At 39.3% G+C, this 14,195-nt stretch overlaps 1 protein-coding gene across 3 annotated transcripts; it reads right to left on the bottom strand.

Moving 5' to 3' along the window:
- Positions 1-1,511: 1,511 nt before the first annotated feature.
- Positions 1,512-4,615, bottom strand: LOC134177369 (uncharacterized). Of its 3 annotated transcripts, none has more exons than XM_062644145.1 (2): positions 3,317-4,615; positions 1,512-2,009 (listed from the first exon to the last, which is right to left on the bottom strand). In XM_062644145.1, exons 1-2 carry the CDS (start codon positions 3,345-3,347, stop codon positions 1,651-1,653), a joined length of 390 nt encoding a protein of 129 aa, XP_062500129.1. In that variant the 5' UTR covers positions 3,348-4,615; the 3' UTR covers positions 1,512-1,650. The 3 variants fall into 3 exon arrangements, with proteins under 3 accessions (XP_062500129.1, XP_062500127.1, XP_062500128.1); XM_062644143.1 differs by lacking the exon at positions 3,317-4,615 and adding an exon at positions 2,496-3,026; XM_062644144.1 differs by lacking the exon at positions 3,317-4,615 and adding an exon at positions 2,312-2,473.
- Between the last annotated feature and the right edge of the window lie 9,580 nt (positions 4,616-14,195).

The following is a 14,195-nucleotide window of genomic DNA, read 5'->3' on the forward strand; positions in this document are numbered from 1 at the left end:
AAATTGAAAAGTGCAAAAGTGTGTCATGCACTTTCTAATTCTGTTGCAAGAGAAGCCAAGTTGCAATGATAACACGTCTAGCAGAACTATTTAGCAACTATAACGTGTAAATCACGCTGGGAATAAAACGCAATTGCCACCTAACAACACCCAAAAGGTTCTTGATTGGATATAATTACTGGACTAGTTTTATCAAATCTAAAAGATTTGGTTTTACTAACTAAAAATAGGAAGTATTCAAACGCCTATTTGCAGTGAATTAGTAATACCTTGAATATTCTTTGTAGCATGGCGGTAGTGCAGCTATTTAGCGGTAGAGGAGCCACTTTTTCTCCACAACAAAATAAGTACATAACGAAATAAATACATGATGAGATATGGATGGAAGCGGAATGCTGTATAGTCGACTTGAGCGCTGTTTTATATATCTGCTCTTCAGTAATTATCGTTTTGTTTGAGTGTTGTATAGGTGCATGGCAATTTGTTCTTGGCGTGCTTTACATGTTATACAGTAGTTGCTAAATAGTTCTAGACGTGTTATCATTGCAACGCTCCTTCTCTTGGAGCAGAATTAGAAAGTACATGACACACTCTTGCACTTTTCAATTTTTCAAAAAGTGCTTAAGTGCAAATGGAACATCTGCTTTTCAATTGTTATTTTTGAAAAAATTGAAAGTGCAAAAGCAGTAAAATTGTTATAATTTTTTGACTTTTGCCAAATAGAATATTGGAACGGGCAAAAGGTGTACAGACCCATTGGCTTCTGTATTCTTGCATATGTACCTTTTTGATACCGTTTTACATCTTTGTATGTAGCACATTCCAAAAACCCCTTCTTGCTGCCCTACTCATATTTCCAAGGCTCCTCCCTCGAGAGGCTCAAATCATCCTCATCTGAATCACGATCAACTTCTTTGCCAGGTAGCAACATCACCAGGTGGAATAGAGAGAGACAACTAACTAACTGAACATGAAAACATGATGGGTTGATAACTATCATAGTATGTAATTTGTTGATAGTTCGAGACGTCACTTCCTTGTCAAGCTGTCAACAATTGCTCAAAACGGCAACACGCCAACATCAAAACCACTTCTCACACTGATTTAAGTAAACAGTATTGGCCAGCAGTTTAAGTAATCATACAACAAATCACTTAATTGCCGCTGGTTCAGCGTTATCACAATATTTCTCCGAGAGTCTTTGAGCTTGCCTGGCTAATTATTCTCAGAAAGCCTTCAGACTCTCACATATTTATCGTGATAACGCCTCCCAACCATAATTTAAGTAATAATTATATGTATACAGTGTGTTAAATGGTCAACCTAGAGATTGTCTGGGAAACTTTGAATTTCATATGGCAAACAGAACAACGGACAGCTGTCACCTGTCTTCACGTGATCCAACTGTGTTGATTTGTTGAAATAGTCTCCTACCAGGCAACATGTAGCCCCTTCTCACAATCAATCTAAGGTCTGCAAAAGTAACATGTAACGTAAGTTAATTTACACACTCTAGCTCTGAATTTTCAAGAACAGCTACAGCTCACTTGCTACATTAAGTACATCATAGTGTAACTGTTCCACACAGTTAGCATTCTCCAAATTCATGTATGTATATAGATTGATAAAAGGTATAATTCTTCAATCAATTTACTGATCCAAGTTCAATGGCACACTAACCTCTACTTCCTGCACACTAGTTGCACTTAGTCTATCTCTAGTGAAGTCACAATTTTCAGACTGTAATTCACTGCTTTCGCCAACATTCACACCAGAAGTTTCTAATACTGTACTTTCCTGTGGCTCATCCAAACACTCATTTTCAGTCTCAACATTTTGACTGATAACTGTTGCTTGCATGTTCAATGCTTCAATAGAAATGTCAGCTTCTTCTTGCATTGTATCTTCCAAGTTTCTGCACTGAACACGTTTCTTTACCTTGGTCTGACTTCGACGAGAATGACGAGGTTTGACAGTCTTGCTTCGTGATCTTGAAGGCACTGATCGTACTAGATCAACAAGCAGTCATTGAATACTATTATAGCAGCATTTCCGAGAATTATACACAGTATGCAAAAATAAAGTTGCAATCACATCTGATAGCAATCAACGTACACCAATAGCACTAAGACAAGAAATGCAAGCAGTCCACTACACATGTTCTGGAACCATCACTACCATATGTACTTATTTATTGAAAACGCTGAAATGACATACATACATCATACATACTCCATACATACACAAAACAAAAGTAAATCTTGTCATAAAGAACATACCCTTCAAAGAAATGTGCTCCCACTCGACTTACCTGGAACTATAGCTGTGAAACATAATTGACACCTCCCAAGTCCAGACATACAAGAGTGTATATTACTATTATTTGTTTTGAAACTGGATGTTATATTTGCCCAATCACCGTCAAGTATATACAAACTAACTGATGATGGGGCTCACTACAAACAACAAAAAACTTCACACATTGGACAACCTACTCTCAGCCACAGCAATGAGAAGGCTCCCGGTCATGTCAAAGTTGTGTTTTCTTGTTCTACATCGTCTCAGGCACATGACTAAAGAGTGTAGAAGGGAACGCTAGACAACAGCATATCAAAGACATGACCATGCTGTATTGTGTGTCATATGCTTTTCAGAGATTAGAGAAGCCAGCTCTTAGACAATTGCTTGTCAAAGGACTGGCACCTCACGTGCACAAGAAGACAAGAGGCGTAAACAGTGCTTGTTCTGTCTGTCCAAGATAAAATTCGTATTTCCTCATTTTGTCTAGCTCGTGTTTCTTATAGCATAATGGTAATTTCAATGATCTGTAAGAGGGCGCATATGGATTAAAAACTCAAACATTGAAGTAAGTCTTTTAGACGCGGCCTCTCCAGAATCCACAGGCAGAGATGTCTAGGCTTGCTTCATCATCTCGGCAATTTTCTAGTTGCGGTAAAATTTCTCCAGATAATGGATGAATATGTGGTTCAATCTCTACATCATGGCAAGTATTAGATAGCATGGTTTCTAGAAGGTCTCGCACCTCATTGTATCTGATAGTGGGGAAGCCACCCATAGGACAGAAGAGGAAGTGATCCACATAAAGTTCTGACTGCTGTAGCGAGGAGACACAGAGAATTATCCAATAGAAGGGAAGACAAGACACAAGTGGATTAACACAACTCGCAAATTCTTATGAATACAATGACTGCTAAAATACCGGTCATTAATATCTACAGTTACTACGCTACTAGTTACTAGGATACTACAATATCCTCTCTTTCTAAAAATATAACATAACAATAACAAACTCAACTTGTCTCGATCCAGTCATACCCATTCACCATATATCGTCTAGGAGGATGTCCTTTCGTAGACTTGGTGGAAATCTGTCTCGGTTCACGTACGACCTCTTCTTCTTCTGAAATGCTCTTGCTAGGAAGTTCATTGTAATTAGAGACATGTGCACTTTTTAACGGAGTTGCTTTTGCATGCTTTCTTAAACGTTCATTACAACCAGAAACCAGTGACTGTCTTCTTACATGTATAGGTAGGTCTTGCTTGCAGCTGATCAAAATGTACTTTTCGTTCTGTAACCTGATCGTTTAATTTCACTAAATAATACTGTTTGCCAAGAATTCCAGTAACTGTAGCTGGCTTCCATTTCGTTTTTTCTTAACCTTTCTGTTGTTGAAGTAAAACGTCATCTCCAATTTGAAAAGGTTTTCGAGATCTTGACCTACAATCATAAAACTCTTTCTGCTTTGCTTGTGACTTTTGCATGTTTCTTTTCAACGACGTTTCCAGAGTACCTATATGCAAAGGCGGAAGAAGAAGGTCTAATGAATATCCCAGATGCCGTCCCAAAAGAAGTTTAGCTGGTGTCTGTCCTGTCGTCTGATGACAAGTATTCCTATAGACAGACAGAAATTGATCAACGACGTCATCTAGTTTTACGTTTCGCTCTTCCAGTCCTTTGCACACTGCCTTCTTGAATGATTGAATAAATAGCTCAGCGAGGCCATTACATTGTGGATGATACAAAGGATTTCGAGATGTAAGATGCCATTCAATTTGCAGAATTCTTGAATGCTTTTGACACAAATTGGGGACCTTTATCCATTACCACTTGTCAAGGTATTAAAAAACCTAGCCATCACTTGACTTAAAGCAGCAATGGTTTGGGCATATCTGTTTTGCAGCAATTCGAATTTTAACAACTTCTGGCCAATTTGAATGAGTAACAATGGCTACAACAAATTTTGGAAAGGTCCAGAAAAGTCCAAATGCAAACACTACCACGGGTAAACAGGGAACTCCCAAGAATGTAAAGAAGTTGTTGGAGGATCATTACGATAAAGAGGGCAAACATCAAATCTACAAACCATGGCTTCAATACCTTGGTCTATTGCTGGCCACCATATATAACGTTGAGCAAGTTTTTTCATTCGATCAGCTCCAATATATGCTTTATAAAGCTGCTGCAACAAAAGATGGCAAATTGCATGCGTATACAATTGTCATGCTTTAGCAAACACCCATTGCTCAGAGATAGTAGATGTAGACAAGAAGCAAATGGTTTGACTGCGGCATCTTTTAGTTTGTATGGCCAACCTTGGCGAACACATCTAACAACCTATTGAAGAATGTGGCCTTTCTGAGTATACTCTAGAAGTTGATGATAGTCGATTGGGCCAGTTTTAAGGATTTCCATTTCTATTGTAGCAATGTAAAATTCTGTTTGTCCTCTCCATGAAGACTAGAGTCCATATTGTCATCCTGAGCCAAAGGTAAGCAAGATAGACAATCTGTATTGCCATGATTAGTAGATCTCTGATATTCAATTTAATAATCATACTGCGACAGCAACAAAGCCCACCTTGCTAAATGGCTACTAGATCTAGTTGAAATAGTAACTTTAGTGCTATCAAAATAGTAATCAGCGGACGATGGTCAGTTCTCAAAAAGAATTTTCTTTCCAACAAATGATAATGAAATTTCTAAGCGCAAAATATAATTAACAGACCTTCTTTCTCAATCTGAGAATTTCTTTCGGCTTTAGACAAGGCTTTAGAACCATATGAAATGGATCATTCTTTTCCATCCGGACAAAAATGGAATGTGCAGCAGCTAATGGCTCTGTCACTCGCATCACAGGCCAAACCTAAAGGAAGGTTTGGGTCATACTTTGTTAGAACTGGCAAGGACATAAGCCGTTGCTTGAGTTGATCAAATGCAAATTGGGTCTTGTTGCTCCAAACCCATGGGGCATCCTTTCTCAATAACTCTATGAACGGAGCTGTATATTCAGACATCATTGGAAAGAATGTGCTGACGTAATTTGTCATCCCCAAAAATGATCTCACTTCTGAAACGTCTTTTTCATGGGGTTGGTATGTGTCACATCACTTGAATTTTTTTGTCAGATGGGCAAATGCCTTCGGACTCTATGATGTGTCCAATGTACTCAATAGATTTTTGAAAGAATTGACATTTCCCCTTTTCAAACAAAAATTTTTTGTTGCAAACGCTCTAAAACATTACTTAGATTTTGAAGGTGCTCTTCATCAGTGGTGCCTGTAATAGTGATATCATCAAAATAAGTTGCAGTTGCTTTCAATCCACTCATCACCTTATCCATAATTCTTTGGAACAATGCCGGTGCAGAGCTAATCCCAGAGGAAAGTCAACGATATCTAAAAAGGCCTTTATGTGTATTGATCACAAGATATCGTTGACTGCCCTCATCAACTTTAAGGTGGGTGTTGATCGACTATTAAGTAACGAATGAGAGGCTTCAAGACCCTACAAATTCTAAGGGTACCAGAAGACTTGACTACATTGACAGTCAGAAAGGCACATAAAGCTGTATCAACAGGTTCCTGTCTATCTAATTCTGTTTCATTCATTTGCCCAAAGATGAATTGGCAGTCTTCTATACGGAAAAACCTTAAGTTCAACATCAGGTTGAAGATGGATGCTAACTGACTGACTACAACATCCAAGATCATCACCAAAAACATCGCTGAATGTGTCTAGAACATGCTTTAACCAACACTGAAACTGCAATGGTCTTTCAACAGAAGTGCTACTTGTTGTCTGGTCAAGGAAGTGATAAATGTAATACAGTACGACACCACTTATCCGACACTCAGTTATCCAACAGCACGGATTATCCGACGATGCATGACTTGTCTGAACTGTGAAGCTGTGCGCACGCTAGAATATACGATTCCTGTGTGTACAGTACTGTATTTGTGATCCACGTGTCGTCAAATTAAATGAGAAGCTCCAGAAATGGTTCTTCAGTACGTACCTGGAAGAACAACCTGAACTTTCAGTAAGCACAATGGTCCTACTGAATGAGCTGCTGATGAAAACTACAGCAAGAAGAGCGAAAGCATTGCTCCAGACTAAGATTAGTGGTTACTTTAAGTCTTGACAGTTCCATTAGTGTTCTTCCTAGTCAAACAAGTTGTACTGTATTAGCTAATTAGTTGTTACATGTACAATTAGACGTTGAGCTTCTCTAGGTATTCTGCAGTCGTTTTTCAAAATGCGTCAGTTATCCAATGTTTTCAGTTATCCGACGTCCTTTTGGTCCCATGCCTGTCAGATAAGTGGTGTCCTACTGCACATACTTGAGAAAGACCTGTTTCTCTTACCCAGTCCATTCCTAAAAGATTTGATCCTTCGCCGTACTTCACATAGAACAACACCGTCATTGAAGAAGTATTGCCAAATGTACTATTCTTGAAATACTGCCTTTGAAGAACATCAAGTTGCCTGACGTGTTTTTGAGTCTCTCTGTATTCTTATATAGTTTCGGTTTCCAAACACTACCCGAGACTTCTCTCATTCATTAATGACACATCTGTGCCAGTGTCTACTTGAAACTGAATCTGTTTCTTTTCAATGATAACATCGACGAACAGTTTGTTTCCAGCGATATGAAAGTTTTCAGCCATTGCAACCTCTTTAAACACAGACTCAACACAAACCATTTCCACTGCTTTCGTTAGATTCTGAACATTTTGCTTCAGCTACTTTCCTTTTACTGTCTCTTTGTTGCTTTGAAAAGATTGGTTTCTGCGAGCTGGTAAACTTCTGACATCCAGATTTTAGATGACCGTAACTGTCACACTAAGGACAGAATAATAATCTTCGATGAACTTTCAAGGAGCACTCAAAACTATAATGGTCTTTGACACCACAGATATAACAGGAGCCCTTCTCGTTTTAAGCTTTCCCTTATCTGGTCTAATTTTAGTGTGCCTCTTATCTACGAATTGAACTGATTGATCACAACTGTCTCATGTGGCTAAGACACTGTCCTTAGCTCCTTCAAATACTAAAGCATATGCCAAAACTTGTTCCCGGCTCCTACTACGTAAGTCATCTTTTTCATAAAACTTTTAAACCTTCTGATCTTCTGCAAGGCAGCAGCAAATATATCACAAAGGCGACCATCATCCTCAGCAGCAGTAAACTGGCAGTTGGAAGGCTAGTTGCTTTAGTCCATCAAAGTACAACTGCACCGACTCATCCAGTTGTTGCTTTTGACGATGTAAATGGACTCTCTCTACCATTATATTCACTTTGTGACGAGAAAGGATCTAACCTGTTCAATCAATTCATTCGTAGTATAGTCATTGAACTCTTTTGGAAGAATAGAATTCTCCAAGCGAAGGCATAGCTCTTCATGAAGGCACTTGGTGAACAGGTTTCATTTGGTTCCTTCATTGATAGCATGATCATTCTCTGCAAACTGCACAAAAAATTAAAGAACTGCCTTTCCCAGCTGTCAAAATGTCAAAGGGAGTCTTCATTTCCACTTCTTTGAATGAGCCAATAGATTTACAAAGTCTCTCATATGACTTGAATCCTAAGACCAGCTTCACAATTTACTTCTAGTGCAACATAAACGGTTTGCAGCGCTAATCTGTAGCGAGGAGACACAGAGAATTGCTCAATGGAAGGAAAGACAACACACAGAGTTGATTACCACAACTCGCAAATTCTTGTGAATACAATAACTGCTAAAATACTGGTCAATAATACCTATTGCTACTAAATACTAGTTACTAGAATACTACAACCGCAAGGGCATATGTTAGGTAGAGACTGAGGCCGCCATCCATAACGTAGACATCATAAAATTTAACCCTAGTGAGATGAAAGCCATGTTCTTCTATTGGCATCACAGTTAGCCATCCTGATGTTTCTTTCTCCATTGCTGATTTGTGCGTTCGTCTAAGGGTGTCCGTGAGTTTCATTACAATTTTGTTAACATCCTTAGTAATCTATTGCTTTTTCTCTTGCTTGAAGGATGATTTTAGGGACTTTTGTAATTGTAGTGTATTGCCTACTGTTCTTGTTGCTATAGAATGAGTCGAGAGAAGTGGCTCAGTGATTTTTTAGAAATACTACGTTCTTTACCAAGAGAACTTGGACGGGCTATTCCTAAGCCCCCAAATTTAACTGGTAATGCAAAGGTCTCCATCAAATTCTCTCCAGGCATCGAACAACCTGTTAGTGCTGGAAGAAGTTTAGTCTGTATTATACTAGTTCTAATGGCTTGACAAAATGGACAAACTTTTCATTAGTCTTCGCAGCATAAGTCCATTTCCAATCAGAGCATGGATCAATGCAGAATATGCTGCGTGAGGTTGTGTTTTGGCAATCCTTGAAAGGTTTTCGATCTCTTGGGTCCGTGTTCAAACGTTGTCCATAAGAGTTCGTTACAAAACTTCTCATTCCCAAAGGGATGCGCCAAGATATCTCTTGCCATTCGCAGTTATACTAATGATTGTTTGTTTGAAAATCTCTCGGGCAACATCAGAATGATTTTCTTTCACTATAAGCCAGGATTTAATGGCATTAGGTATGTAACCATATTTTGGTCCAAATTCAATCAGTTTGTCCCACCACTGTCATAAACTTTTGAGCAAGCCACCGCCTGCTGTATCATTAGTATATGAGCCAAGTCCCAAAAGCCGCCATTTGTTCTGACCCCTTTGTGGACCAGAGTTTCTTGGCATTGGAACATTCTACAAAACCAATAGAAAGAATTTCTTAATGTTTGCACTTTGGAAAACATGCGACAAAGTAACAGTAGAATTTATAAAAAATAGTACACGCGAGGCACATGGGGAAAGTCGAGGCTATACCAGAGCTCTCCCTGACGAGTGTTCCTCAAAGGCGTAGAATCTGTACAGAATTGACTCTTGCAATTAAAAAACTAGCGCCAACAAAGTAAGCATGCCATTTATGCTTGAAATAGTTAGACATTACTTAATCTAGTAATTAGAGGTTAGTTAGTAAATAATTCGCTCGTGCAATCATACATTTGAGCACTTATCTATTCACCAGTCTAAATGCCTGATTCTGGAGTTTCTTCTTCCAATAATACTGAATTAGTATTCTTGCAATTTCTGCAACCACATGCATCGATACAGCACAAAGGAGCATGAAAGCACAAATATTGCTGATTGGTACATTCGACATTGCACTTTCAGCTTAAAAGCTCCAACAGTGCTTTCGGAGCAGGAAGCTGTGTCATCCAGGAGACATGTATGTAAGAACCGTTTTCAGTAGTTTCAACAATTCATTCGTGACCGTGCAAACTAGGCAGATTCTGCATAGAACACAAAGCATGCTTTCATAGAAAACTTTGATAGCTAGCCCACAGTACATGCTGCCGAAGTGCATCTTGAGTCGGTGGCATCTGCTGTGCTATCATGCAATTGATGCGAAATAGCTTTTACCGCGCTTCGATGACACTGGTACAAGTTGGCAAACCATAGAGATTTTCAACTCTTCCTTGGAACCAAACTGCATCCTAATCTGGTCATCACAAGGCGTAGTTACGTAAACAGTCGTTTTGAGAAGCTTAGTGAAAATGTGTGTTTTACCTTTTCCAGCAAAGGCACTCGATCGTGGTGTTGCATCCAAAAAATGCATGTATGCCAAGGAGTGCAGCAGACATGTCTTCGCCTAAATTGGCGGCAATGTCCGTGAGACTACCGAAATGTAGTTTTGTGCCAGTGAGCCATAGCAATGATGCATTGATGCCATAGGCATGATGGATTCCTATCACTGCTATGTCAGTGTCAGGAGAGGATATAACAACACAGGCAAAGCCAGCATTTGATGCATGCTTGGCATGTAAAATGCGACTGTCAGCTCTTCATAATCTGAAGTAAGAGCTGGTACGAAAGAAACAATACTGCAGAAGCATCTTCATGTAAGAAGACTGCATGCAGAGTTGTCGGTAATGAATAGCTTCACATCATATAGCCGCTCAGCGTACCTACTGCTGCTCCACATCTGTACCAGAAACTCTACAAACAGTAACTTATTTTCGTCTGAAAGAAATTTTTCCATTGCCTAGAACAAGACTGTTGACCATTGAAAATCTAGACACGTACTGTTCCAGCTGTTGAGTGAGCAGCCATCTTGTATGCCTTTGTTGAAACTGATGGACAGGTGTCTACAACAAAATCAATACGAGATGATCTATATGACCAGCAGCAGGGTGAGTCTTTAATACTTGTGAAAGCACTACATCTGCAACATCTTGAAATGCAGGTCCTGGTGACTGCAAAGCCATGCCATCCACAATAGTTACTGTTGCAGTGTCCGCAGTTGTAAAATTTCCAATTGGATTTACTAATTCTTCGAGAAAAGGCAGTAGTTTAGATTAGGTTGACCTAGCCAGACTTCCTTGGAGACAAGCTAGAGACCATGCATGGTAGAGAACTAAAAGAAAATGACAGTACGTGTTGCAAATCCATTTCACAACTTTTAAAAAAATAACATTCTCACAAAGAATTGACGGACAGCCTGAACAGGAGCAGTACTGGCGTGCAACGTACGCGGGGTGTTGATCTGATAACATTTGCAAACACAAACAACTTCAGCTTCAGCAACTGTACCACTCATGTAGAACTTTCCCGCTTGATAAGTGGTACTCTTGCTGCTGGAAGATTAATTCAAAATTGCCAAAACTGCATATAATTCCTCTGCAGTTGACGGGCTACATGTACCACTGTCCTTTTCTTTTACTTAACCACTCAAATCAACTTCCATTACCACAAAATTATGGCGCTAGCAACTGATCTAGATGTACTCATTGTAAAACTGTCTCAACGCAGTGCTCAGTACACTAATTGATTCAATGAAAGTGGTGTTCAATAGTATTGTATTTTGAAAGACAACAATAGATACAAACTAGATTGAATACAAGGTAAACTAATTTTGCTCTATGCAGAAAATGAATGATATAGACTGATCGATCTCAAACTGACACTCAAACTCAACAGCGATGAATGTATTATATTACATGAACTTCCAAGATGTAAACCAACGTAACCTTTTAGTGCATCATCGGTCAAAAAACCGGCTGGTATGTACAGTACAGACAAAAGAGAAAGATCAAATAAATTAATTAAGCCGCCTCCTAACATACGGTTTTTACATATTCTGGTCACTACAGTAGTAAAAATTTAATACAAAACAAGTGTCAAGCAAATAAATTCACACAATACGATACCGTTGCCAAGCCATAGAAATGCTGATTTGCCTGGTCTTTGTCTAATATGCGCTGCGTATGCACAAGAGCTCGGTGTCCCAACGGTGTTTACAAAAACACCTAAGCTTGCAATCGTCACATTATTTCGCGACTGCAAACATTGATTGTTGGATTGTCTACTTATAGAACAAAGCCAATCTACAAACATTACATCCCCTGGGGGGTCGAAACAAAAGTTGTTTCTGAAGCAACTAGCCAGATCGGCTCATGTACTACATCTGCGTACCATGTTTGCCTTGTACGTGTAACTTCTCTTTAGACATTCTTCAGAAGGGGAATGGTTGCAAGTTCGTACATGGACATCGCTAATGAATCCCCTTGGGTGCTACCTTCCTTGGAAAGAAGAATTTCTCCACCAACAAATCACTGAGGTGATTGGCGGTATGTATTTACCAAAACATATATGATAGCAGGACAGCTAACTGATATATTATTGGCTAGGGCAACTCGACAATTTAGGTTGTTAAAGGCATTTGAACCATCCATGAGTAAACAGCTTCTGTATTTGTATCTTTGAAAATGGCACGCATTGCATGTGTGGAAGCTTCACAACCAGAAGGTTGACCCTGACAAAGTTGTAATGGACCAACAACAGATGAAATATCACGCTTGACAACATTGAGAATAGCCTTACTGATGATTCTGTGAGCAGTCTCGCATACTCCAATAGGTCAAATTAAAGGGTTCTTATTCAAAGGAATTAGCTTGCATGATACCAAACTAGATATTCCATCTGAATCAACAAACTCTGTTGAGATCCTTCGAGCAACCGATGCCAATGAGTCACAGAGACTGTTAGAACACGCATAAATTTGGTACAAAGTTTTTCCGGTTTGCTGCGGTCATGCCAGAACCAGAAAGGCCAGCAGATCCAGTGCATATCAATGAGATTTTCTGAATGACATTTCAGTTGATTTGGTCAAATAATATAAGATGGACATATGCTGCTTGATTTCCAGAATTCATCACTGCTTCTGTGTGCTGGATCAAAGTGTTTTTCTTTAACATTTCTCTAACAGATTTATGGAAACCACCAGTAACACATTCATCCAATGACAAAAGACCAGACACATTGTCATCAAAAAGACTCTTTCAGCTGCTTTGACATAGCCTTTCTTCATGTAAGTTGCAAATTTTCGAGAACTGTTATGCGATAGACTTGAGTGAGTTTGATTAGTTTTACAAGGTAAGTGCAGTTGGATTGTTCTTGCTTCTAGCATTAGACCTCTTTTCCATGCAGAGTCGACGTGTTACATAGGAACAAGTTCTTGATACTTTGATTTCTTATGTGTTTTTTTGTAAAAGAGGATGAGGCGCTACAATCACTGCAGTGATTGCCATCGATTCAAGGGCTGATCCATCAGCATAAGCTTGAAATAGCCCAGAAAGTTCTGATACAAAGAATTTGCCAGAAAAACCAGACAGTACTGGAAACACATTTCTTTGCCAGTAGACAACCTCATGGTACACTTCATTTATCTGATTGCAAAATTGTATCCCATCCATGGAATCCACTTGAAGTTCGGTGTTGACATTGCTCGATGAGAGGGTACCTCAGGCATGTGTGTATTGTAACATTCCTTGGTAAAAAAGGCTTGATTGACTGTGATAGATTATTATTCTGTCATCATGCCCTCCATGATGGGCAAGTAGGGTCTGTATCCCCACCTGGCTGCCCACCAACCTGGCAGGTGAGCCCAGCAGGTTACATGTTTCCGCGTAGTCCACACGGTAATCAATGACTAGCCAATTCAATATACGTTACAGGCATTATGGTGACCACAAACTCGGGACAGCTTGCCTAATGCATATCAATGACCACCAGGAAAGCACTGAACGTCATTGTCAACAGACCATTTGCCAGACCACAAAACTCTACAACGACTGAAACGAGTCGTGTGTAGTATGCCTCAGTAAGAACGAAGAAAATGCAAGGCACAACTTTTGCACATGCGTAAGTCATACGTACGTCTTGAAACGACGTAAATCCTTACTTGAGTGAACTTCCACAAAGCATGAAGTATGATATGTGAGAAAGCAAACAAAAAGATCGAGGCTCAACTGACAAACTTCAGTGGGACAAGTGGGACATGGTGTGGAAAATATTCTCATTATGACAATCAGAGTGTGCAAATCATGAGTACTAGTGTACATAATATATATGTGTAGTATATGGACATGTATAATTAATTTGCTAATTTTTAGAAAAATTAGGAAGCGATTAAATTTAGGAAACTGATCGGTCCTCACAGAATTTACAAAATTAAAGTGACTTCGAAATATACTTGATTTAGAGTAAGTCCCAGAAAGGTACATGTTTCAGTGTAATCCATATAGCACTAGTAACTGGCATATCTATGATTGATTGCATGCTCTACGGGGATTTCGCCAACTCTGAACTGCATGCCCAGTAAATATCAATGACTACCTGAAAAGCACGGATCCTCATTGCCAACGATCCCCACGCCAGATCACAAAAACTCCCCTTCAACGGAAATAAGTCTACTCTCACAGACATAGCAAATCGACAGTGAGAAAGAACCAACAGACTTGTTTCATTATATTGTTGTCACCACCTGGGGATTGAACCAGGCCATCATGG

This window comes from Corticium candelabrum, chromosome 3, assembly GCF_963422355.1.
Source record: "Corticium candelabrum chromosome 3, ooCorCand1.1, whole genome shotgun sequence".
NCBI classification, from domain to species: domain Eukaryota; kingdom Metazoa; phylum Porifera; class Homoscleromorpha; order Homosclerophorida; family Plakinidae; genus Corticium; species Corticium candelabrum.

Bases quoted from the DNA above. Each gene is read 5' to 3' on its own strand.
- LOC134177369 (XM_062644143.1), bottom strand. From the start codon at position 2,571: ATGTGCCTGAGACGATGTAGAACAAGAAAACACAACTTTGACATGACC. The intron at 2,010-2,495 runs GTAGGTTGTCCA...TTGTTGATCTAG, and splicing joins TCTCATTGCTGTGGCTGAGA to TACGATCAGTGCCTTCAAGA.